This window comes from Humulus lupulus, chromosome 2 (genome assembly GCF_963169125.1).
Source record: "Humulus lupulus chromosome 2, drHumLupu1.1, whole genome shotgun sequence".
NCBI lineage: Eukaryota > Viridiplantae > Streptophyta > Magnoliopsida > Rosales > Cannabaceae > Humulus > Humulus lupulus.
Genome location: NC_084794.1, coordinates 6,185,129 through 6,212,489, shown reverse-complemented (window position 1 = coordinate 6,212,489; position 27,361 = coordinate 6,185,129). Strand labels below are relative to the sequence as shown.

The 27,361-nt window shown below is 31.9% G+C and overlaps 2 protein-coding genes across 2 annotated transcripts; one reads left to right on the top strand and one right to left on the bottom strand.

The window, feature by feature from the left end:
- The first annotated feature begins 15,312 nt into the window (after positions 1-15,312).
- On the top strand, positions 15,313-19,053 carry LOC133817065 (chaperone protein ClpC1, chloroplastic-like). The gene is made up of 2 exons (XM_062249449.1): positions 15,313-15,440; positions 17,931-19,053. Exon 2 carries the CDS (start codon positions 18,006-18,008, stop codon positions 18,984-18,986), a length of 981 nt encoding a protein of 326 aa, XP_062105433.1. The 5' UTR covers positions 15,313-15,440; positions 17,931-18,005; the 3' UTR covers positions 18,987-19,053.
- A 2,814-nt stretch (positions 19,054-21,867) lies between these two features.
- Positions 21,868-23,160, bottom strand: LOC133813853 (uncharacterized mitochondrial protein AtMg00810-like). Its single transcript, XM_062246889.1, has one exon. The coding sequence runs from the start codon at positions 23,158-23,160 to the stop codon at positions 21,868-21,870; it is 1,293 nt and encodes a 430-aa protein (XP_062102873.1).
- Between the last annotated feature and the right edge of the window lie 4,201 nt (positions 23,161-27,361).

The following is a 27,361-nucleotide window of genomic DNA, read 5'->3' as shown; positions in this document are numbered from 1 at the left end:
TGGGCCCATAGTGTTGTTGCAGGGCATGGCCCTAGATTGCATTATTGTTAGGGTGTAGTTTTGATTGAATTACTATATGCTTGAATGTCGTTTAGGTATGCTATGTGTGTGGATATAGTAGGATGAACGGCGAAGGCCAAGAACGGTAGTGGGGCCGGGAATACCACTTAGCACATGGAGTGCTTATGGTTAGGGTGAGACCCCAATGGATACATGGGATATCCTTACGGTGTGGACCGTGAACCCAAGCTTTGGTAACACTTCTGGGACGGCATGGCCATACATGTGTTTAAATCTTATGGACTGTCTATTTATCTGTGAGTTATCTGCTATAGTGATGGTTATGTTATGCGTATGTTATGTGTTGTATGAGTTTTCTTGCTGGGCTTCGGCTCACGGGTGCTCTGTGTTGCAGGTAAGGGCAAGGAGAAAGTCAACCAGCCATGAGTACGGAGAGCATGGGGTCGACGTGTACATGTTTGGCCTGCCCGACTGCTTTGGTTGGGGGCATTTTGAGAAATGGTTGTATTAAACTATGTTTTTGATAACTAGTCATCTGTAAACCTATTTAGAATTTGTAAATATTTTACAAACCTCATTTTGGGATCCCGAATGTTAAACTCTTGAACTTTTAATGAAATAGAGTACTTTTTAAAGATTACAGCCTTAACTTCTTGTTTAATCACACTTTTGTTCTAAAAACCTTGCTTAGCGAGTTAATTGCACGTTTTAAACTCACTTAGTAACGACTCTAAGATAGTAGGGCATTACAATTCATCTCTTCCATCACTGCTAATTTCCAATTTGGATCATCAAGAGCTTCCTGAATGTTTCTCGGGACAAACAAGTTTGAGATTTTTGAAGTAAATGCTTTATGGTTGGATGAGAGTTTTGTATATGAGAGATATTTAGCTTAGGGATATTTGATGCACGTACGAGTACCCTTTCTAATGGCTATAGGAATGTCAAGGTCAAATGTCTCTTGGCTAGAAGGTGGCACAGGAATAGAACATGATGGATTAGAGTTACCTGTGATATTTGGAGGTCCAATTCCCAAAGGTTGAGATTGGTCAGTGCTAAGAGGAGTAGGCTGACTTTGATGATGAGTCCTTCCCCGAGTGCAAACCCTAAGTTTAGGATTAGTTTGTAGTGTTTCTCCCCCTGTTTTAGATACAATAATACTTGGCACTATAGTTCTAGAATTTTCTACATTATCTTTGTTAATTGTAGCACGTTGTTCCATACCTTGATTAGAAATAATCAAAGTAAGCAAAGGATTAGACGATAAATGCCAAAAATTATCTTCCTCTTCCATTTTATTCTCCCCATGAAGAGAATGTTTTTCAAAATAGGGTTGATTTTCATAGAATGTAACATCCATACTGACATAAATTTTTCTCGTTTGGGGATTATAGCATTTGTATCCCCGTTTATTAGAAACATACCCTATAAAAACACATTTAGTAGCCTTAGGATCAAGTTTGGATTGATTATTATTAGGGATATGAACAAAGACAATGCAGCCAAAAAAAATTTAAGGCAAAGTTGAATACATTCGTGATGAAGGAAATTATTTTTGAAAACATTCTATTGGTGTGCTATATTATAGAACGAGTGTAGGCAATCTATTAATTAAATAAGTAGCTGTTAAAATAGTTTCTCCCCAAAGATACTTGGAGACATGCATAGAAAACATTAAAGCACGTGCTACTTCAAGTAAATTCCTATTTTTTCTTTCAACAATTCTGTTTTGTTGAGGGGTGTCAACAAAAGTAGATTGATGTAGAATTCCTTTTTCTTTCAGAAAATCACTCAAAAAATTATTAAAATATTCAGTGTCATTATCAGTGCGAAGGATGCTAATTTTCGTTTGAAATTGAGTTTCAATCATCATGTAAAAATCTTGGAACAATTTTTCAACATCAGATTTTTCAGTCATCAAGTAAACCCAACATAAACGAGTATGATCATCAATAAAGGTCACAAACCATTTTTTTTCTAGATATAGTAGCAACTCTAAATGGTCCCCAAACATCATTATTAATTAAGTAAAATAGTTTTGAAGACGTGTATGGTTTTGGACGATAAGAATTGGGATGACTTTTAGTCAAACAACAACTTTCACAATATCTCTTCTATATAATAAGTGTGTAGATAACGGAAATTCTTGGTTTTAACAGTTTTTTATTTTTTTTAATGTTAACTTTAACAGAATATTCTTATATTTAACAGAATATTCTTATATTTAACGGTAGTTTGTAAACACTTAAACTTAAATAAAATAAAATAAATAATTAAAAAAAATTAAAATAAGATATTTTACAATGATAATTATTTAAAAATAATAAATAATTAAACAAATTAAAATATGATATTTTTGAGATAATTATTTAAAAATAATAAAAGTATACGTTTTATAACTTAAATAAAATTGAATTAAACTTAAACTCATTAGAATAATATCATATTAAACATAAAATATAATCTATGAATTAGCAACAAATTGCTTTTTTTTTTTAAAAACTAGCAAGAAACTTAAATTTAAAATTCACGTATAATATTTAATATTACATTAAACATATAATATACAATCTCTTGTTGTCACTCTCTAATTCAAAAACTAGAACAAACATAAACTTAAACAAAAATAAATAAATTATTTAATTAAAATAGGAAATTTATTTGAAATTTATATGACATTAATATAAATTTAATAAAAATAATTAATAAATTCTATAAATAAAATTAAGCAAACGTATATATTGCACGTTGTTTATATCTAGTAAATATGAAATATGCTAACCTTTAAATAAAGTAGGAAACGAGTGTTTAAGATAAAGAAAACTAGGATGTCAAAGTCTTAAGTGTCAAAGCATTATTTGTTCAGAAACAGAAATAGAACTAACACTACTAAGGCCCTGAGCTTGTTTATTGCTAGAGTTGTTGTCATCAAAATAGTAGAGTCCATCAATCAACTTAGCACTGCCAATCATCTTCCCAAAGTTCCAGTCCTGAAATTCACTGTAGGAATCATAGAAAATGACAAAACAATTAGAATCTTTTGTTAACAAACTAACAGAAAGAAGATTGCAGGCCAATTTAAGGACATGAAGTACAAATTTAAGATCTATATTCTGAGTTAATTTTATTAAGCATTTTCCTACAATAGGTGAAAAACTACCATCGACGATTCTAATTATTAGAACCTGAACATGGTGAATAAGTATGAAATAAATTGGATGAACTAGTCATGTGATTAGAAGCTCTAGAATCAATAATCCATGGAGTAGAATGTAAATGGCTAGAAAAAGCATTGGGAATGCTACTTGTTTGTGCCAGAGAAGCACTAGGAATACTAGATGAGGAATTGGATTTCAACAGCTTCAGAAGGTGATCCATCTGCTCCTTGTTGAAAGGACTTGTCTCAGCTTCATTTGCAACGGGGATGGAGCAGTTGTTTCAATCACCAGATCTATTGATTTTCCAATTCGGTGGTTTGCCATGAATCCTCCAATAGGTTTCATGTGTATGGCGTGGTTAGTTGCAAAAATCACACCATACTCGTGGTTTCTCCTCAGTTTTCGGTGGATAACCAGCAGCTTTATGGGTTGAGGCATCAATCCCAACAAGGGCAGAATTTTCAATGTTTCCCATAGGCTTTTTTCCAAGCATTACATGACGACGACTCTCTTCCCTTCGAACCTCAGCAAACACCTCACCAATTGAGGGTAGAGGAGTCCTACCAATAATCCGACCTCGAACCTCATCAAATTCAACATTAAGTCCTGCAAGAAATTTATAGATACGATATGCCTCCACTGTTTTCTTGTTGTGTGCAGCATCATCAGTAGATTTCCATTCATAGTCATTAAAGAGATACAAGTCTTGCCAAAGACGTTTCAAAGAATTAAAATACCTGGTAACAGAATCGTCCCCTTTTCGAATTTCACCAAGCTTCAAAATCAATTCATACACTTGGGATTGATTCCCTAAGTCAGAGTACATCTCATTCACATTGTCCCAAAGATCCATAGTCGTGGAGTAGCACATGTAGTTCGAACTAATATCCTCATCCATTGAATTCACGAGCCAAGTCATCACCATCGAGTTTTCTACGTCCCAGGTCGAATAAGGCGGATCCTCAGGTGCTAGTTTCTTCGTTTCTCCTGTCAGGTACCCAATCTTTCCCCTCCCCCTGATGTACATCCGAACAGACTACGACCAACGTAAAAAATTATCCCCATTCAGGCAAATAGTGGTGATTTGAACTAGGTGGGAATCAGTATTGGATAAATGAGTGGTGTTCTTTGTGGCAGGTGGGTTTGGAGGAATGAGAGTAGTTTCAGATGATTCTTCAGACATGGCCAACTGCTGGAATGAAAAAAGGATTTGGCAGTGAAAAAAAAATGAAGTACAATGGTTGTTTTAGGGTGGCTCAGATACCATGTGAATTAGGGTAATTTTTTGTATATTTTTTATCGAGAAAAGAGCCTTTAATTAGGCCGGTACAAGCTATAAACAAATTTGTACAAATCTGCTATTAACTATCAAATATTCTAGGTCAACACTAAACCTAAGAATCTGGAAAGAAAAATGAAAAGGAAACAAACTATTCGATTTCCCTAAAGGAAGATACCGAGTAAATGTACAAAATATCTACAAAGATATTATAATCAATAATATAATATTACTGATATTTTTCCCTTTTTCAACAACTAGTGAACTGTACAAACCTTTAATTTTAAATTCGGTGGTTATCATTTAAAAAAAAAAAGCGATGGTTATGAAATTAACCCCATTTAATCCAAAACTTAACTGAGATTGATGACTAAATGAGTTGTCTTTCACAATTATCAATATCACAAAAACCATTCCTTCCTTTATATTATAACATATGTTAGTTAAATGTCTTGGCTCTATTTTGGAATCCAAGGAGAGCAACTGAAATTAACCCCATATAATCCAAAACTTAAATGCTTTATATTGCGTCGATTCTTTTACCATGTAATGTATTAGTGTCACTCTTTGAACTCTTCGAAATATGTACCATTGTATCCTACGATACGAGACATGGGAATATGTAATTATCATAGTACATAAGAACTACAAGATGAAACTTTTTGAAAACACAAACAAATTTCAACTTGAAAGTGCAATGGAGAAGCTTGATTACAAAGAGCAGCAATTTCATCAGGTTCCAACTCTTCAGAAGTATGGTTCAGATTTGACCAAAATGGCCCAGGAGGTAATCCCAAATGAAGTTCAGCATTATACTTTGATGTATTTATAGTATCTATATATATATATATAAAGGAGAGCTTCAATGATATTATGTGGCACTCTAAAATCTCTTCAAATCACTTTTTCTATTTTCTCATTTAATCTAATTTTTTTATTCATTTTCTATGTTCTAAAATATCTTAACAATTGAAAATATCAATATATATACATATTAATTTGATTACAAATTTGTTTAGTTTAAATATCTTAACTACTTATTTATTGAAAAATACTAAAAAAATTAATTAAAAATTACGTAATAATTTTCGATTATCTATATATCTATTTTTCTTATTATATTATAATTATGTTTTTTTATTCCAAAGTGAATAGTTTTACAAAATATTTATGTTATACCCAGATTTCGAGCCATGGTAAATGTGACCTCGAAAGTTGGATTCGCAACAAATGGTCTCGTAAGGATTAGAGTATGCTCCAGGATTGTATATCGAGCCTGCAAAGTACGATATATGACCTCGAATATGGTGACCTCGAAACGATCGCGATCTCGAAAGGTAGCTCCGAGAACACACTCATCTTCAGGGACGACTTCGGATCAAGGGTCTCAAGCTCGATGTACGTACGATCTCGAAAGCCACGTGAACTCGGGAGATGTCATTAGCTCGGACGACGACGGGAAACCTAGGGAGCTAAAGCCTTAGAGATTCGCGATAACCACCTTGAATATCTACAAGTATTATAAATATGAGATGTAATCCTCATTTATTAATGTAAATCCCCTAGAATCGTGGGATATTATTTGGTCAGTTATGCGTTTCCTGGTCTTCGGGAACGTTTCCTTTTATATCTGATTATAGGCATTTAAAGCCATTTATTTTATTTACACAAAAAGAGTAACTACCCAAAATATGTGGGATAGTATTCTGCATCATTCTCTATAAATAGAGAGGCCATGCACCATTGTAAAGGACCGAAATTCTGATCCTTGAGAGAAAACTCTGGGGAATTCATTCTTGAAGAATTCCTAGAGATAATCTTGAGTTTAATAACAAAGACTCGTGGACTAGGCAGATTTAACTGCTGAACCACGTAAAAATCGTGTGTTTGATTTGTTTTATTGTATTTGGCCATTATCAATTATTGTTTATGTGCTCTTCTTTCACTGTTTGACGAAAAACGGCGTCAACAATTTATATCTATATCTATATATAAATGAGAAGGTGGCATCCTATATTTTTTACAATCTATTTTTACTATTTTGTGAGAATTTTATATTGTGTCCAAAAAAAAAATATACATACATATATGCGTACATCATCTATATCTATATCTATATCTATATCTATATCTATATATATATATATAAATGAGAGCTTCAAGGATATTATATGGCACTCTAAAATCTCTTCAAATCACTCTTTTTATTTTCTCATTTAATCTAATTTTTTTATTCATTTTCTATTTTCTAAAATATCTTAACAATTGAAAATATCAATATATATACATATTAATTTGATTAAAAATTTATTTAGTTTAAATATCTTAACTACTTATTTATTGAAAAATACTAAAAAAATTAATTAAAAATTACGTAATAATTTTCGATTATCTATATATCTATTTTTCTTATTATATTATAATTATGTTTTTTTATTCCAAAGTGAATAGTTTTACAAAATATTTATATCTATATCTATATATAAATGAGAAGGTGGCATCCTATATTTTTTACAATCTATTTTTACTATTTTGTGAGAATTTTATATTGTGTCCAAAAAAAAAATATACATACATATATACGTACATCATCCCTTCAACAAATGTAACAGAATTAACCAAATTAATACACATACTTATAAATACATTGATTCTAATATAGTCATGCGTAACAGTAGTTATCCAATAATAATAGCATGAAAGAGATATCAATGAGAATGGTCACATATGGTTTAACTAAACAGTTATCACAATTAGATTTTATTATATTATTATATCATTTTATAATTAACATTTTACAATCTAAAGTATCTAATTTTTTATTTTCTTTAATATTTTATTAATTTTTTCAGTTTTAACCCATAAAAGTATGCCGTTACAAAATAATATGTTGTTTTTGCAGACAGTTCTCTTCCTTAGAAAGAGAACTACCTTGATATTGGTAAGAACATATAATACCTGAATATTAATGAGAATTAAAATTTATTATCGGGTGTTGAATCGCTTGATACTGTCATTTTTATTTAAAATTCTAATTATTATTATTTTTACTAAAGAAAGTAAACTCTGAGTATATCGATTTACACTGTATATATGAATTTTAAAGAACCCACGTACCAAATTTTCAATTTTTCTTTTCGCTATGTAATTCAGTAAATATTAAATCTATATCTTTATATCTATATCTATATATATAAAGGAGAGTTTCGATGAGATTATGTGAGACTCTAAAATTTATTCAAAGCACTCTTTCTATTTTCTCATTTAATCTAATTTTTATTCATTTTCTATTTTCTAAAATATCTTAACAATTAAAAATATTAATATATATATATACATATTAATTTAATTTGCTTAAATTTCTTAACTACTTAATCATTGAAAAATACTACAAAAAAATAATTAAAAATTACATAATAGTTTTCGGTTCTCTATATATCTATTTTTCTGATTATATTATAATTATGTTTTTTATTCAAAAGTGAATAGTTTTACAAAATATTATAATTATTATCATCAATCATCAATATTTATAATTGTATTTTTCTCTTATTTGATATTTTACTAAGCTTGTGAAAATAAGATATTACTAATGGCATTATTTGGATTTGTGATTTGTTTTCACTATAATAAATAAATATTTTATAGATTGTAATTTTAGTGGACATTCCCGCAGCAACAAAAGATGCGGAGGTTGATGTGAAACACGAAAAATTCTTTTTAGAAATAAGGAACACATTATGAATGAAAAATAATATTACTAAAAATAAAATAATGCACAACAACAAAAATAATAAATGTTTATTTAAATTATTTATGTTTTTTTTTTAATTTAAATGTAATAGTTTTACAAAAATATATATTAACAACATGTATAATTTAATTTAAATTTGATTTATTTCAACGATGTATATTTTGAATTTAAATTTGATTAGATATTTCATTACAACAACTATTTAATTAAATTATAAATATAAGTAAACAATATTTTTTTTCTCATTTTTTATATTACTTTTTTAATTTATAGCTATTAATTTATTAAGGAATTTTTTTTATCTATTTTGTCTGTTCTCTTTTTTCTCATTTTTATTTTAATAAAAATTATAATAGATAAAAATATCTACATATTATAATAATAATAATAATATTAATAATAATAAAATCTATCTATTTATATTTTAACTTTTTGACAAAATACAGGATCCAAATGTTAACTTTTAACAATAAAATATTCAAACGGGTAATCAACCAAATTATAGGTGGTTCAAATAATCTATCTTTACATTCCTATTTTTTAATTTTTGACAAAACACAAGGTCCACAAATTAATTTTAAAAAAAATTAATGGTCAAAATTGGTAAACAACTAAAATACAAGGTTTAAAATGGTGTGAACCCTTATAGAAAACATAAATTATATATATTTATATAATTTACTTTTTATAAATAATTTTTAACTTTTTGAATAAATATATGATCCACAGGTTAATTTTTAAAAATAAACAATCAAAATGAGTAATCGGCCAAAATATAGTGTTCAAATAATAGATTTATCTATTTCTATTTTAATATTTTGACAAAACTTGAGGTCTACAAGTTAATTTGTAAAAATAAAAGTTCTAATGGGTGATCGACTAAAATACAAGGTTCAAAATAATGTGAACCCTTACAGAAAACAAAAATTATATAAATATATAATTTAATTTTCATAAGAAGTTTGAACATTTTAAATAAATACATGATCCAAAGATTCATTTTAAAAAACATAGGGTCAAAACGGGTAATGAGCAAAAATACAGTGTTCAAATAATCAATTTATCAATTCCAATTTTTATTATTTTGACAAAACACGAGATCTAAAAGTTAATTTTTAAAAATAAAGACTTCAAACAGGTAATTGGCCAAAATAAATCTTACACAAAATATAAATTTTCGTATACATAATTTAGATTTTTTATAAAAAGAACTACGCAAAGCGTATAATAATAATAAATAAAAGTAAATGTACAACAAGCTTTTTGAACTTTGTTTTCAGTACTTTAAAATTTGTCAGAATTTTTCAAAAATCTACAGGAGGTTCGCTATACAATAACAGTGAACACCATCATAAAATAAAAAATTATGGTCAAAATGTCTTTACGTGTCTATATAAAGAACATGTTGTACGAGTATGGTCAAAATGAATCACCACCCCACAGTTTCCCAAAAAATATTTTAAAATATATATGTTTTAATAATTACAAAAGGCTGCGCGGAGCGCGGTTATATTTTCTAGTTTAGTATATAAATGTTTGTCATTCAGGGAAAGCTAAAAATAATAAATGTTTGTCATAATAAATGTTTTTTATTATGAGAATAAAAAAAAATTATAGTCTAAGCTAAAAATAATATATAAACAGTTCAAGGAATTTTCGAAAAATTAAAGATCCAAGGAAAACCAATGAGAAAAAAAGAAAATGTTATAACTTATGCAAAATATGAAGAAAAAGAACATTAAAAAAAAACTTTTTAGAATATATATAGGAAGTTATTAGGTAGGGGTATTACTTTTGCCCCTGTCGTGGGGACGTTTTCTATTTTCGGTACTTAGAGATATTATAACCCAGTTTTTTTATGATAGTTTTAGTAGGTATCCCATCAATGTGTTTTCCACTCATATAAAAAAAATCAAGCACGTGTGCAATTGACTGTTTGGACTCTCATTTCGGTACCGTAAATTATTCGGAATTTCTCAAAAATTGACGGGGTGCTTGTTATGACTATAATGTACGCTATCATGCAAAAAAAAAAGTGGTATAAAAATGGTCAAAAAGAATAATTAATTGGTAACTTATTAACATTTTAAGTAACAAAATGTTACTTTTTAAACCCAGAAAAACGTGAAAACCATGATTTCGTAAAAGTTTCAAATGCATGTATATTACTTTTAGAATCCGGTATTTTTAGATGACGTGGCAAAATATTTTTATAAATAAATTTTTGTAGGTGAATTTTGTAATTATTTTATATTATATATAATTGTAAATTTTTTTTTTTTGCGTGAAAATTATTCGGGAAACTGCAACTAGAATATACACGCCTTCGTTATTATAAAGCTATATAACTGCATAAATTGGTCCTTATGGCACGATTAGTGAGTGAGTACACTGAGCTCAAATTAAATGATAGAAAATATATATTTATACACATTATATATGTATGTATTCATCAAAATGAAATAAATATAGAACTTGTACAAGATTCAGTTGTAATGGCACGTTGAGTTGTACTGCTAGGAATCGAGATTGTTGGAGTCTGTCTAAGGTAAGTTACATATATTTCTTTTCAAATTGGTAATGTTTATAGGTGAAATTAATTTAGTGATAATGTGTTGAAATCAAATGCATGGAAGATATATAAAGGTTGTTATGTATAGTTAAAAACAAAATTAGCACAAAAAGATAGCCAACAATTTCCGTTTATATATAATTAATAAAGATAAACAAGTAGATGCAAAATAAGAGAAGTTATATGTATAATTATCATAGTAGAGAGTTCAAAAAAGATATCTTATAGAATCTCTTTAGCATTTCTCATTGAAGATTAATGTATATTCGGCATGAATTAGCTATACCATTATTTTTCTTTTTTAAATAGGATTATATCACAATAAAGATTAAAATGAATACAAGCATAAATATGAAAGAATCATATTCATCTATGCACATAAGTTTATAGTCTAGTCCAAGAGAATGCAAATCTTTATAAGAATTACAATTTACAACTAACAAAATGAGATAGAACTTTAAAACAGAGAGAATACCCGGATAGGGAAACCCATTTCTTTAGCCCAACTAAATCCCACGACCACGAGCATAAAAATATGTACATTTACATACAAACAAATTATTTAATCTGTTAACTACTCCAACAGAATAAAATACCCTTTGAATATATTTATATCACCACTGTTTTTTTTTATTATTTATACCACTTGTTTCTCAAAAAATTATTTCATTTTTACGGTGTAACGAATATTTTTTATTTTTTATGTTTACATTTTTACTGTTTATGAACGCTTTTCTTTATCTACAAGGGAAGGAATACGATCTCGTCAGCAGACGGAATGATCTCGTTACTAGAGACTTGGAGATCACAGAGATTTTGTATCAGACGGCAGATTGTTGCGAAGCTTGAAGGAGCATCAAGGCACTCTTGTTCCCATAGTGGTAGTCGACTAACAGACTTTGCGAAGCTCCGATACTGCTTCAGAAACAACCATGCTAGCCGAGAAGGTGACAATCCATGCGATCCGCACATAATGGGTGTCGGAGCTCAAAGAACTATCACAGTCCATCTCCACCATGGCCTCAGAGTTCACTGGTGGTGGCCATCTCACTTTCAGTTTCGTTGCATTATCTTGTTCACAATGAAATTATGCATGTAACGGGTTTTTACTTCATGATTGTGTGCTATATATATATTAGATTCAATATACATGAATATATAGATGAATATCACTGTCCTATTTATGTTCTTCCATGATATTTAATATTTATATATATAAATATACTATATACGGTATACTATTATGCTTCTTGACTTTTTTCACTATTTTTCCACCAAAGTCATATTCATGATTATATATATATTCTGGATTCTTGGGTTGTTGTCGCTGACTCACTAGGCAAATAAAGAAACAAAAAAAAAACTTCATATATATATCTTCTATATAATAAGTGTGTAGATAACAAAAATTCTTGGTTTTAACGGTTTTTAATTTTTTTAATGTTAACGTTAACGGAATATTCTTATATTTAACGGTAATTTGTAAACATTTAAACTTAAATCAAATAAAATAAATAATTAAATTTTTTTAAATAAGATATTTTACAATGATAATTATTTAAAAATAATAAAATCATATGTTTTATAACTTAAATAAAATTTAATTAAACTTAAACTCACTTATTAGAATAATATCATATTAAACATATAATATAATCTACTGTCAATTAGCAACAATTTTAAAAAAAAAAAAAAAGTTAGCAAGAAACTTAAATTTAAAATTCATGTATAATATTTAATATTACATTAAACATATAATATATAATTTATTGTTGTCACTCCCAAATTCAAAAACTAGAATAAACATAAACTTAAACAAAAATAAATAAATTATTTAATTAAAAAATAAGATATTTATTTGAAATTTGTATGACATTAATATAAATTTAATAAAAATAATTAATATATTCTACAAATAAAACTAAACAAACATGCATATTGCACGTTCTTTGTATCTAATATATATATATATATATATATATATGGTAAGAAGGAAGATAAAAAAGGATAATAGGGATTAGTGTGTGATCTGAGTTTGAAAAAAACAAGAAAAATAATAACATTTTTTTTTTCTTTTTCATCATTGCATTTTAAAGTTTTATTATGTATTGCTAAAAATTATATGTAAATTTCATTGGCAGCAATTTAAAAAAATTATGAAATATTCATACAATGTCTATAAAATATGGATGTTTCTAATAATAGCAAATATATATATATATATATATAAATACTATGCTTATTTGCATATTTAAGAGATTGTATTTCTTTTATATGTGTGGTTTTTTTTAGTTGATTTTGTACTTTTAATGTATTTTTTATAAATATAATTTTTATTGTTGTTGTGCAAGTTGATTTATATATATATATATATTTAGTTTTCTTATAATTTTTGTTGATGTCTAGTTGATTTCAAATTGAGTAAATTTTTGATAAATTTTTCCGGGTCAGTTTAGTTGTTTTTGTGTTGTTTAGATTTATGTATAGATGTTTTCATTATTATTTTTTAGTTGTTTAAGTTTATATATAGTTGTTCTGCTTTTGTGTTGATGTCTAATTATTGTTTAGTTGTTTTAAAATATATTTTGATTTAAGAAAAAAAAACATGTTAGTATGCTATGGGTTGATTTCTAGCTGTTGTCTAATTGTTGTTTTTTAATGTATTAGTATGTAGTGGGTTAATGTTTAGTTGTTTTCCAATTGTTATAATTATTATTTTTTAATTTATTTTGGATATATGTTTAGTTATTTTGAGGTATATTTTTAGTTTATTTTTGACACATTTACAAATGCAAGGAAAAATTGTTTTAATATTAATTTTTAGTTTATTTTGAGTTAATGCAATATATTGATATCTAATTGTCTTTTCAAAATTGTATTGTTGTGAAATTATTATCGTGTTGTATTTAAATTATTTTTGTAATATTGTATTGTAGTATGTTGCTTTTTTAAAATATAAGAATAAATTTTTTGATATTTTTTTGTTTTTTGTTTTTGTAGCTGCAATAGGTTGCACTATGTTGTTGTGAGATTGTTATCTTGTTGCTTTTTTGTTGTTTGTTTAACGTTGTGTTTTGTGAATTGATGTTTAGTGTAAATTGTATTTTTGTAATTTTGAAACATTAAAATCGTATTTTTTAAAAATTAGCTTAGTAAAAATGTAAAAATAAATGAAGTACTGTAAAAATGTAAAAATGTAAAAAAATTATAAAAAGTGGGTATTTATGAAAAAACCCCACAATTTTTATGGTAACAAGTAAACCGTACAAACATTTAATACTAATTTCGGAAATAAATAAATAAGTTAACCCCGTATAATCCAAAACTTAATTGAGATTGATGACTAAACGAGTTGGCTTTCACAAAGTAAACAATTCCTTCCTTTATACTATAACATATTTTAGTTAAATGTGTTCTCTATTTTGAAATACAAGAAGAGCAACTGAAACACCAAAAGTCACATAAGCAAAATGCTTTATAATGAGTCGATTCTGATACCATGTAATTTGTCAGTGTCACTCCTTGAACTCTTCGAAATATGTACCATTGTATCCTACGAGACATTGGAATGTGTAATTATCATAGTACATAAGAACTACAAGATGAAACTTTTGAAAACACACACAAATGGAGAAGCTTGATTACAAAGAGCAGCAATTTCATCAGGTTCCAACTCTTCGGAAGTATGGTTCAGATTTGACCAAAATGGCCCAGGAGGTAATCCCAAATGAATTTCAGCATTATACTTTGATGTATTTATAGTATTTAGTATATAAATGTTTGTCATTCAGGGTAAGCTTGAGCCGTTAATTGGAAGAAAACAAGAAGTGGAAAGTATAGTGCAGATACTATGTAAGAGAAGTAAAAACAACCCTTGCCTTATCGGCGAACCTAGTGTAGGGAAGACTGTAATTGCAGAAGGCCTAGCTCAGGCCATTGTTAAAGCTCAAGTTCCAAATAAACTTCAGGGAAAAAAGGTATGAACAGTTTAAACATAATGGGAGTTGAAACATTACAGCTGCCATTTTTCTTGAGAAAATTGCTTTGATGCAGGTATTTTCTCTGGAAATGGGTCGACTCATTGCTGGTGCTATATATCATGGAGAATTTGAGGAGAGATTGATTAAGGTTGTTGATGAGGTTGAGAACAGTAAAGGGGCAATAATCCTCTTCATTGATGAGCTTCACACTCTTATTGGAGGATATTATGCTCTTGATGCTGCTAACATCTTAAAACCTGCTCTTGCAAGTGGGGTCCTAAAGGTTTGTCATTTTAAGGTTTTAAGCACGTGTATTTTTCTTTAGAATTATATGCAAATTCTTCTATCTTGGTGCAGTGTATTGGTGCTACTACTCTGGATGAATATAGGAAGTATATTGAAAAAGACTCAGCTTTAAAGAGAAGGTTTCAAACAGTTGAAGTAACAGAACCATCCGTTGATGATACAATCGAAATATTGAAAGGTTTACAAGAGATGAGAGTTTTCATAATGTTGAGTATTCACGAAAGGCAATAGTTACAGCTGCTCGTTTGTCAAAACAGTACATCACGTAATTGTTTTTCACTGATTTTTTTTTTCAAGCGAATAGGTAGATTTTTGTTTTGTGGGTTCATTTCAAACATTTGCTTTCAGGGATAGATTTCTCCCTGATAAGGCCATAGACTTTTTTTTTGAAAAATGAGTTAGATGTCGAAGTGACCTCCTCTCAATAATATTGAAAACCCTCACTTATGGCGGAGGAATATCGTAGTAACATAGGGAAAAAGAAAACAAAGGTTATGACCACAAATGTACCCACTCCCTAAGAAGATCCAAAAAGAACACACCCTCAAATTCTTTCGTTCTATACACCCAAATGGCAACCCAGAACCTGATTTTATCCCAAAGATTGTCCACTGAAGAAGAGGACTCGTCAAAAGTCCTAGAATTTCTCTCCAGCCAAATAGCCCAAAATGTAGCGAGGACGGTACACTGCCATAAACACGTCACCCTCTTTCCTCCCTCCAAATGAGAGAGGAACAATTGCGCACAAGAGGGAGGCATACACCAATCGACCCCGAACTCTTGTAAAACTTTATTCCAAATGATACTGGCGAACGAGCACCGAAGAAACAAATGGCCCACTGACTCGCTATTGTTATTATAGTTAGCACACCAATTTGGCGACAAGGAATGGAAAGGTCTCCTCCTCTGCAAATTATCATGGACACTTAACTTGTCAAGGAATAATAACCATCCAAATACTTTAATTTTGTAGGGGACACCACTTTTCCATAACCTCTTCGCCCACGGCCACTCTGGCCCTAACTGATCATAGGCTAAACTGTGAAAGGTCGATTGGCAACTGAAAACCCCGCTACTGTCTGGTTTCCAGATCCTTTTATCTTCCAAAATTTCCGGCAGATGCACATCCTTAATCAAATCTAACATCTCAATCAAGCTAGGAATCTCCCTGTCGAATAAATTCCTTCTAAATCTGAAGTCCCAGCCTAGACCTTCGGAGCTAATACCAACATCAACCACTAACAAGTCTCTAATCGAAACATTCGCTGCCTCGGACACCCTGAATAAATCATTGAACCGTGAGCTCAGGGAACAGTCACCAATCCACTTATCCTCCCAGAAGCGAATCCTGTCACCCTTCCCCACTTTGAAAAAGACCCTACGCTTATACTCCTCATACAACAAATAAATGTCTCTCCACGAACCACGAACTGAAAATCTACTCCCCACGTTTGTATCCCAGAAGCCAGCATCTTCACCATACCTACTGCTGACCACCCTGTGCCATAAAGAATTTTTTTCCAAGGGAAACCGCCACAACCACTTCATAAGAAAAGCATTATTCCTCAAAACCAAATTCCAATCCCCAATCCTCCGTGACTACGCGAATTACAAACATCGACCCAGGAGACCAAATGATCGGCACCTGACTTTTCCGCACCTTCCCAAAAGAAATCGCGCATCAATTTCTCAATAGTCATCGCCACATTCTTAGGGATACAAAAAAGCGACAGGTAGTACACGGGAATGGAAGACAGAACTGATTGAATAAGAGTCAGCCTCCCACCTCTAGACAGAAAAGCACTCTTCCAGGAATCCAACCGATTAGCACATTTAGATATCACCGGGTCCCAAAACCCTTTGGAACGAGGTGAAGCCCCCAAAGGAAGCCCCAAGTACCGAATAGGCCACTCACCCACTTCACACCCAATCTCACTAGCTTTCTGATCCACCAACTCTTTCTGCAAATTAATCCCCAAAAGCTGACATTTCTGCAAATTGATAGATAACCCAGAAACTCCACCAAAGACCTTTAGAATGTCCAAGAAAACCGCCAGGGACTCCTCATCATTTGCGAAGAAAATCGTATCGTCTGCAAACTGAAGATGGCTCACATCCACTTTATCCTTGCCCACTGAGAAACCTCTTAGAGCCGAGGCACTTTTAGCTTTATCTACCATTCTACCTAAAACATCCGCTATCAAAGTGAACAAGAATGGAGACAAAGAGTCCCCTGGCGAATACCCCTATAACCTTTAAACTTTCCTCTCGGACGCCCATTTACAAAGACAGAGTAAGAAGTGGAGGATAAACACCCACGCATCCACCTCCTCCAAACTTCACCAAAACCCTTCCTTTCCAAAACTAAATCCAAGAAACCCCAGTCCACACAATCATAAGCTTTAGTGAAGTCTATTTTAAACACCCAACCTTTTCTTCCTTTGCTTCTATATTCCTCCACTGCCTCATTTGCAATCAGAACTGTGTCCAAAATCTACCTCCCCTCGACAAAAGCACCTTGATTTTCTACAATTGTGTCTGAAAGAACTCCTCGAAGTCTATAAGCCAACACCTTTGAAATAACTTTGTACAGACTAGTGACTAGACTGATGGGCCTGTAGTCCCTAACCCGACAGTTATTCAATTTCTTCGGAATTAGGCAAATGATAGTTTCATTGGTCCTTTCGTGGATAACCCCATCCTTGAAAAAATCATGAAATACATCCATCAAATCCTTTTTCATTACCTCCCAATTGTTCTGATAAACTGCAATGGAAAACCCATCTGGCCCCGGGGCTTTAGAGCCATCACACGAAAAAACCGCTTGTCTGATCTTGTCCTCAGCAAAAGGACGCTCAAGGCAATAGACTTGATTGACCAAGCTGGTTCCCGAGCTCAACTTCAGAAAACAGAAGTAACAACCAATGGTCATGCGATGGTTACGGAGGAAGATATCCAACATTTGGTTTCTTCCTGCACAGGAATTCCATTGGAGAAACTCTCACCCTCAGAGTCAGAAAAGTTGCTCAACATGGAGAAAACATTACACAAAAGAGTTATAGGACAACATGAAGCTGTGGAGGCAATTAGCCGTGCCATTCGCCGATCTCGTGCTAGAATAAGAGACCCCAGCCGGCCAACAAGCTTCTTGTTCATAGGTCCAACTGGGGTTGGCAAAACTGAGTTGGCCAATGCATTGGCTGTTGAGTATTTTGGCTCAAAAGAATCCATTGTCAGGCTTAACATGAGCGAGTACATGGAAAAGCATAATGTTGCCAAGCTTATAGGATCACCCCCTGGCTATATAGGCCATAATGGAGGTGGACAGCTGACAGAAGCTGTTCGGCGCAGGGCACACTCTCTGATCCTCTTCGATGAGATTGAAAAGGCTCACACAGACATTTTTAACGTTCTACTTCAGATTTTGGAAGACGGCATGCTCACAGATGATAAGGGTAAAGCAGTGGATTTTCAAAAAACTCTTATCATATTGACCTCAAATATTGGCAACAAAGTGATTGTTCATGGGGATCAGTTTGATTTTGGGCAAGTGAAGACGGCAGTTGCAGATGAGCTTAGAAAAAAATTCAGGCCTGAGTTCTTGAACAGGCTTGATGAAGTGGTGGTATTTAAGCAACTTGATAATGTTCAGCTGAAACAGATAATGGACATTATGCTGAAAGATGTTATTCAAAGACTTGAAGAAAAGAACATTTTCCTAGTGGTGACGTCTGAGTTCAAAGAGAAGTTGGTTAAGGAGGGAACTAATCCAATGTATGGTGCTAGGCCATTGAGAAGAGCAATTGTGAGTCTTTTGGAAGATAGCTTGGCTGAGAAAATTCTGAGAGGAGACAATAAAGAAGGGGACACAGTAACCGTGAGTCTTGACAAGAAGGGAAATGTGGTAGTGACTTAAATTGTTGTCAAAATGGTGATCAAGTTGCTAATGTTCAAGAAGTTTACTCTACTTAATGGAAAAATGGTTTTCTTTTATCAATTTCCTTCTATAGAAACCTACTTTGTTCTTTATATGTGATTTTATGACAGCAAGTGAAAGCAGAATGACCGAATTCATTGTGGAAAAAACAAACATATTAATTAAACAACAGGCTCGAATTTGTTTTGAGACATGCTACAAAAGTAAAGGGAAAGCCTGAAATATTTGCAGTCAAACAAATACGCTGTTTCATTGAATTTATAAGTTTTTGATCTACCTTGGCTTGTATAATGGCGAGATCCTCCGCGAAACAATATATTGAATCTGCTCTTCTGACAAAACTGATACCTCAAAATCAAAGTCAGCATTTTTCATCTGCTGATGCAACATTAGAGACATAATAGAGAACTTAAAATTAAATTTGGATTATGATAAAGTCACTACTAAACTATGTAAAACATGCCAATGACCTCGAGAATTGTAAGATTGATCATTAAGGTCCAACTTGCGCATAAGCTTTAGCATCTCAAGTTGCTGAAATAAGATTCACTCTACTTCAGAAAAATCAATCATTTTTATCAGTGCAGATTTTGCGAAATTTGGTCATGTTTACCTGCTCTTGTAGTAGTTCTTGACGATGCATTCTTTCAGCATATTGATCTGGTCCAAACAGTGCTTCGTCGCAGACCATTTCTTCCCTGTAATTCACTTGATTGGTAGTTTAGTATTGCTAGCAAAATTAGGCTTGGCTTAAAAAACAAAAGACGGGAACTTTTTCTTGGACACATTGATTGAATTTCATAGATGACCAAATGATAAACGCTTGAAAGATTGTACAAGATCAAATTTGAACTTGACATAAATGGAAGCAATAAATAAACACATAAGCAACCAAGAGAAAGAGCTTACTTTGCAAAGAATTTATAAAATTGAATCATCAATTGCTGATCACTTTGATAATTCACAAGTCATATTCACCACTCCTGGGCATGGTATGCCGAAGGGAGGATCTGCAATAAAGAAAGCTAAAACATTCAACAACAAATTTCCTGAAGACTGAAGCTTATTATTTTGCCATAAATATAATAAATCTGCAAGGATTATAGGATCACCCCTGGCTAATCTAAGCCATGATTTAAGAGCAAAAATATCCAAATTAGTTCTAACTGGAAGATTTGCAATAGCAGCGAAAGGGAAAGAGAAAAAGAAAACCAAATTACCATAGCAACTGTTTGGTAATTAGATTTAACTTTCTTTTTCAAATAGAACAACCGAATTCAACTGAAATTAACAAATGGTTGCTAAGAACATCATCAACTTTGAATATAACATTCACTGACAATCAACATATACATATATACATATAACATTTACCGACGATCAACACTGCAAGAGGAAACTTCATAGGCTCAATAGAGAAAATACATGGGATAGCATGTATGTATGATGAAAATACACAAGGAAAAGGGAATACACTCGATAGCAAATAATTACTCTCAACACATACTATAACTCTGTAGTAACAATCTAATTTGTTCAAATTTCGCTTATTATTTGACCTTAATTATATAATTTCGTTTAATTACTATGCAATGATCATAATTCATAAGATTTTCACCTTATCGACTTGAATAATATCATGATAATTCATGGGAATATCGTTGCTTCGTCGATTCTGCTCAAACTCTTTCATAGCATGTTGTCGAAGCACTTCAATCTTATAAGTAAAGACCATTTCAGCAAAAGTGCTAATCAAATTTTCTAAAGTCAGAGGCTTCTCGGTGATATTTTTGAAAAAAATCATAAATTTGGTCTTCAAAGATTGAGCTTGGGCGCTTGAACGAATCCCAGTCTTGCAGTAGACTGCGAAAGACTCGCAGTTGTTGCTGAGAATATCGTATTCGCCGAACTTGCCTCCTCTGTTATCGTTGTCTTCGACCAGCATCCGAGTGGCTCGATGGATGACCAGATCTGGGGGGTCGCATACGTCAAGGCTACATGTTCCGATGTTTTTGACCCAAAAGTGGACGGGCGAGACGCCGTAGTCGAAGTGGAAGAGCCTGTGGAAGCGGTTGATGAGAAAGCAATCCAAGCACGATATCACCACTCCTCGCTGCGCTTTTGGTTGGTAACCACACATTTTGCAGCCTCCTGCCGCTTGGTGAATTGTGTCGGGTTCGGGTTTGGGTTTGGGTTCGGGTTCGGGTTCGGGTTCGGTCTTGGTATAGTGGATTACCATATCATTTCCTACATATATTCCTGCATATGTATATATACAAGATAGAAATGAAATTACTATAAAAACAAATGAAATTATACATATAAATACAAATATATTCCTGCATATAGTGAAGAGAGAAATGAAATTATAAAGTATTTATTTTAATACTATATAATTACAAATATATTATAAAAAGGATGAATTAAATTTTTGGATTTTTTTAGTAGCTTAATTAATTACTAAGAAAATAGTTAGAATAATTGATGTATTCTGACTGACCGTGATGAAAGTAAGTGTGTAAGGCTCTGTAAGAGTATATGTGCTGTCCCACCTTAAGATCTCTCCTACAAATGTTATTTGAGAGTAGACCCATCTCTTCTCTTTAGTATTTGCTCTAAGTTGTATATGAAAACTTTTAAAAATCGATCATATAAATACTCATCCAGGCCATCCACTAATATTAATATTTTATTGGATAGACAAATCCTAATATTTTATTGTTTGTTAGTGTTATTAGAAAAGAGAAAAGAGAAAAAATTGATATTATTTCTTGAAAAGAAAAGTACACCAGAAAATGTATTATATACAAAGGGAACCGAAAAAAAAAAGGAAAAAGAAGTTAGTCCCTAACTAATATGGTCAACAAGTCAACAAGCACAACAGAAAATAAAGAGAGTATTCTAATAGCCCCCATCCAAATGGAGTGTACAGATTGTTAACACCCATTTTGGTAATAAGGGATGTAAAAACAGAAGGAAATAAGGCTTTAGTGAATACATTTGCTAGATTGTCTTTACTTGTGACATGATTCATTTTGATAATGTCTTGGGTAACCTTTTCCCAAACAATGTGACAATCAATGTCAACATGCTTGGTTCTTTCGTGGAAAACGGGGTTCTCTGAAATGTGTATCGCTGCATTATTATCACAGAAGAGAATGACAGGTTTGCTGTGTTGTATACCGAAGTCCTTGAGGAGTGCGAGTTGCCAAGTTATCTCACAAGTGGTATTGGCCATTGCACGGTACTCAGCTTCGGCAGATGAACGAGAGATGGTGCTCTGTTTCTTGGATTTCCATGAAACTAATGAATTTCCAAGAAATACACAGTAACCAGAGATGGACCTTCTAGTGTCAATGCAGCTACCCCAATCAGCATCAGCAAAGGCTTTGAGTTGAAGGGATTGACTGAGGGTTTGTTGGTATAGAGAGTGGAAAAATAATCCTTGGCCTGGAGTTGCTTTGAGGTATTGAAGAACCTTTTGAGCAGCATGTAGGTGAGGAATCCTTGGTGCAGAAAGGAATTGACTCAATCTGTTGACAGCAAAGCATATATCAGGTCTAGTAATAGTAAGATATAAAAGTTTGCCAATGAGACTTCTATAAGAAGTGGCATCGGGTAATAGTTCACCAATATCGTTGCTTAATTTAAGGTTTGGTTCCATGGGGGTGGAGGAAGCCTTGGAACCTAAATAACCTGTATCAGACAATATTTGTAAAGTGAAAGAACGTTGGGAAACAGAAATTCCATTTTTATTTCTACCAATTTCTAAACCAAGGAAAAAGCGAAGAGGACCTAAGTCCTTGAGTTTAAACTTGCTGTCCAAAAAAGTTTTGAAAGAAACAAGAGCTGAGTCATTATTAGTGGCAATGAGAATGTCATCTACATATATTAATAAGGCAAGGAAAACACCTGATTTGTTTTTTATGAAGAGAGAGTGATCGTATGGAGACTGAGTGAAACCATGTTGTAAGAGGGTGGTGCTAAGCTTGGAGTACCATTGTCTTGAAGCTTGTTTAAGGCCATACAAGCTTTTGTTGAGCTTGCACACCGGATTTGGAGGAAGTTGCCCATTGTGAACATAACCTTGGGGAAGTTTCATGTAGATAAGTTCGTCAAGGTCGCCATGGAGAAAAGCATTGTTGATATCCATGTGGTGTAGACTCCAATTATGTATAGCTGCTAGAGCTAGGATGATTTTGAAAGTGTTGAATTTCGCAACAGGAGCATAAGTGTCAATGTAGTCAATTCCTTGTTTTTGAGTATACCCCTTGGCTACTAAGCGAGCTTTGTATCGGTCTATTTTACCAGTGGGAGTGTATTTGACCTTGAATATCCATTTGCTGGCAACTGTGTTGGAACCAGGAGGAAGGGATACAACTTCCCAAGTGTTGTTGCATTGTAAGGCTTGTAGTTATTTTGTTATTTATTTTAATACTATATAATTACAAATATATTATAAAACGATAGTATAATGGCCTGAATTAAATTTTTGGTGGGGCTAATACTATTTTTAATTTATTGGATCTTTTTTTACTAATTGGGTTTCAAATTTTGTTAAGGATATATTAATCTTGTGGGTTGTGGCTGATTCTAATGTATTCACGATACATAATATAATATTTAAGAAATTAGTTTATTAGGGTGAATAATAAGTTTGTATTTCAATAAGAAAATTAATGAATAATATATTATAAGAATTGAAAAATTAAAATCTAAAATTATTATTGGTATATTCTGACTGACCGTGATGAGAGTAAGTGTGGATGGCTCTATAAGAGCAACTCCAACGGGGGTTGCTCAAAGGAATGCTTGTCAGTCATGGGATAAATGGTGGGGTAGGCTGATGATATGGAAGAGTTTGATTTAAAAGAAAACTAGCAACGTTGCCACTGCTGGGCAACGTTGCTTTCATTTTTTTTTCTTTTTTTTGATTGGTTAAACTTAATAAAAAAGTCTTGATTTGACCATTTAAGTACCCTTCCGTTGGAGTTGCTCTAAGAGTATATGTGCTGTCAACGTTGCCACTGTTGGGCAACGTTGCTTTCATTTTTTTTCTTCTTTTTTTTTATTGGTTAAACTTAATAAAAAAGTCTTGATTTGACCATTTAAGCACCCTTCCGTTGGAGTTGCTCTAAGAGTATATGTGCTGTCCCACCTTAAGATCTCTCCTACAAATGTTGCTTGAGAGTAGACCCATCTCTTCTCTTTAGTGTTTGCTCCAAGTTGTATATGAAAACTTTTAAAAATCATCATATAAATACTCATCCAGGCCATCCACTAATATTAATATTTTATTGGATAGACAAATCCAAATATTTTTAAAAGTTTATCCTATAAATGTTATTTGAGAGTATACCTATCTTTTTTTTTTAGGGTATGTTTTGTTCGCGATTAAAAAATTATATTTTTGAAAAGTGAAATTCTGAAATAAAAATTTGAATTTAGTGGTTGTCAGAGATTTTATGTATTTTTTATACAGGTTTTAATTTTGGGTTTATCCATTTTATAGCCATTGTGCTGCCCAACTTTATAGAAAATAATAAACAATTAATAAATTTTAAAAAGACATATTTAATTGATTTTCTATTAATATAGAAAATATTATTATTAATTAATTTTAATTATTATTGTTATTATTTTGTTAAGTAAATCAATAATATAGTTTCATGTATATATATAAAATTTTTGATTTATTGTAAACCTATTATTTAACAATTATTATTGTATATTAATATTCTCGTTAATATTTTAATATTAAAATAATATCAAATATTAGTTTCTTACAGTTATTGATATTTGTAAGACCAGTGAATTTTGGAGAACGTATATTTATTATATCACCGGGATTTATATTATGACTAATTAATAATAATATAAATATTTATATTTATATTATTATCATTATATCGATTATTAAAATTTTATGTTAAAAATATGATTTCTTTTATAAAATGACTATTTGAATTTATACATTCACATATGTATTGTTATTGAGATATTTTGTCATTAATATTGAAAAAAGTTTATTTATAGACGAAAATTATTAAGACGAAAATTATTATTATTATTATTATTATTATTATTATTATTATTATTATTATTATTATTAATGTATCATAAAAATACATTATATTATGAGTAAGGCCTAAAGCAGTGTTTTGTAAAGAGGATTATGATGCATTAAGAGTATATACATTATGCTGATAATAATTATTATTATCATTTATGTGGTTTCTAATATTGTTAATATATACCATCAATAGTGTATATTTACGATTTTTATATAATTTAATAAATGATGTACCTTGAATTGGATCTGTATGGATTGAATTGATTAACTCTTGGTGAGCAGTTTTAAAATAAGCTAAGGACCTAAGGTAAGTAAATTTCACATTTTGTGCTTAAGTGTGAGATGCATGAATACATTGATTGTGTATGAGTTAAGTATGGGATGATGATGATAATGATGAGTATGTGATGAATGTTTATACGATTTATGTGTGGTGTGTATATCCTAGTGGATTATATGACATATAATAGGTGAATTTCGTGATATATGATAGTTGTCTTAATTGGTTAAGTTTGATCTGAGTTATGTGCAAGTATGTGTTCTCATGTTGATGAATATGTGGATTACTTTCTATGTTCACGATTTTGTTACATGTTATGATATATGAAGCCTTTAAGATTTTAGGCTGGAAACCTTAGACCTGAGCCATAGCTCTACATTAAGGTATAACAACGCCACCAACCCAAAGCTTCATGTACCATGATTAAAGATGTTTTAAGTTATATGAGATGTGATACAATGTCTTGATTGAATACCATCAAACCTGAATCATGAACATGAACATTGATATTTTAGCATCAGCATGTATGCATGACATGTACAGTTATATGATATAAGACCATGCATAAGAATATGATAAAAGTGAAGAAATGCCTTGAAAAGTCTTATGTGAAGTTAAGCATTTTAATAACAATAAGGCTTAAGCAAAGTGATAATAAGATGTTTAAAAAAAGGGTGTCACTATTTCGATGAAGCAATTAAGTAAGTTCAGTAAAGAAGACGGAGGTCTATAAGACTTATAGTGGCTGCCCACTTGTAATGCCCCAAATTTCCTAATAAGGTTTAGGACCTTGATTAGGAGGTCGGGAGGGCCATAAATGGTTTATTATGATATTTAATGATTATATGCATGTTTATGTGAATTATATTATTATATGATGGTGAATGCATGCATATGGGCTCATATTTATAATGCAAGGGCATTTTGGTAATTTGGTCACAGTGGGCGTAAATGTATATTTTGGGTGCATGGTTGAGATTAATTAATATAGCCACGTTATAGGGTGGATTGGTTCGATCTTTTCGACATGAGACGATCATGAGATGTAAGTGTTCGGTCTAGTCATAACGAGTTTAAGTTCGGGGCTCGGGGTGAGTCTCGGGGTGAATTTAATGATTATAGCGTTACCGGGGATTTTAAGGTAAGGGGATATGAATTATTGGTGTTTGAGGATATTGAGATTAGCGGGAATTGGGAAGCGTTAATTTTGATTAACGGGTTAAGCTAAAAGTACCAATTTTACCCCTAAAATAGCTTAAGAGGCTTTAGATGACACAAGGGCAATTTGGTCATTTTAGGGGTGGATATATGTGACTTAGGTGACTGTAGAAGGTGGTAGATTTAAACAGAGCAAAAACAGAGATTTCCTTCTTCCTTTCTCGTACATCATCTTCTTCACTTCTCCTTTGAGGGTTTTGAGTTCTTGGTGGAGATTCAAGCTAGGGGAAACTAAAGGCTGGGTTGGAGACTGGGTTTAGCTTGTAAGGGAGGTCCAAGACCAGTTTCAAGGTGAGTTTTAGCCTTTGGTTTCAGGTGTTGCTCTGTTTTTCTTATAGTTTTCAGCTCTAGAATTTGATGTGGGAAGTTGGAATCAAGGGGAGTTTTTGGTGTGTGTGTGATTGAGTTTTGGTGAGGAGGTGATGTAGGTGAGGTTTAGGGGTTGAATTGGATGTTTTAGTAAGGTTTGGGATGTGTTTGGAAGGTTGGTTTCAAGAGGAATTGCAAGAATGGAGTTTCAGTGCAGCTGCTGGTCTGAAGCTGGCGCCCCAGCGCCAGCCCTAGCGCCCCAGCGCTACTCAGGGCAGAGAGCAGCCCTCTCTGTTTCTGGGACAGCGCCCCAGTGCTGGTGGGTGGCGCCTAGGCGCTAGGCCAGTTTCAGGAGGTGTTGATTTTAGGGTTCGGGATGGTTTTTAAGGCTCGGGGGTTGGTTCCTTTGCTCCTTTTGAGTAGTTTGAGAGTCCCGAGAGTGGGGGATTGGTCCCGGGAGTGTGGTTTAGTTTG

Bases quoted from the DNA above. Each gene is read 5' to 3' on its own strand.
- LOC133817065 (XM_062249449.1), top strand. From the start codon at position 18,006: ATGGTTACGGAGGAAGATATCCAACATTTGGTTTCTTCCTGCACAGGA.
- LOC133813853 (XM_062246889.1), bottom strand. From the start codon at position 23,160: ATGGATATCAACAATGCTTTTCTCCATGGCGACCTTGACGAACTTATC.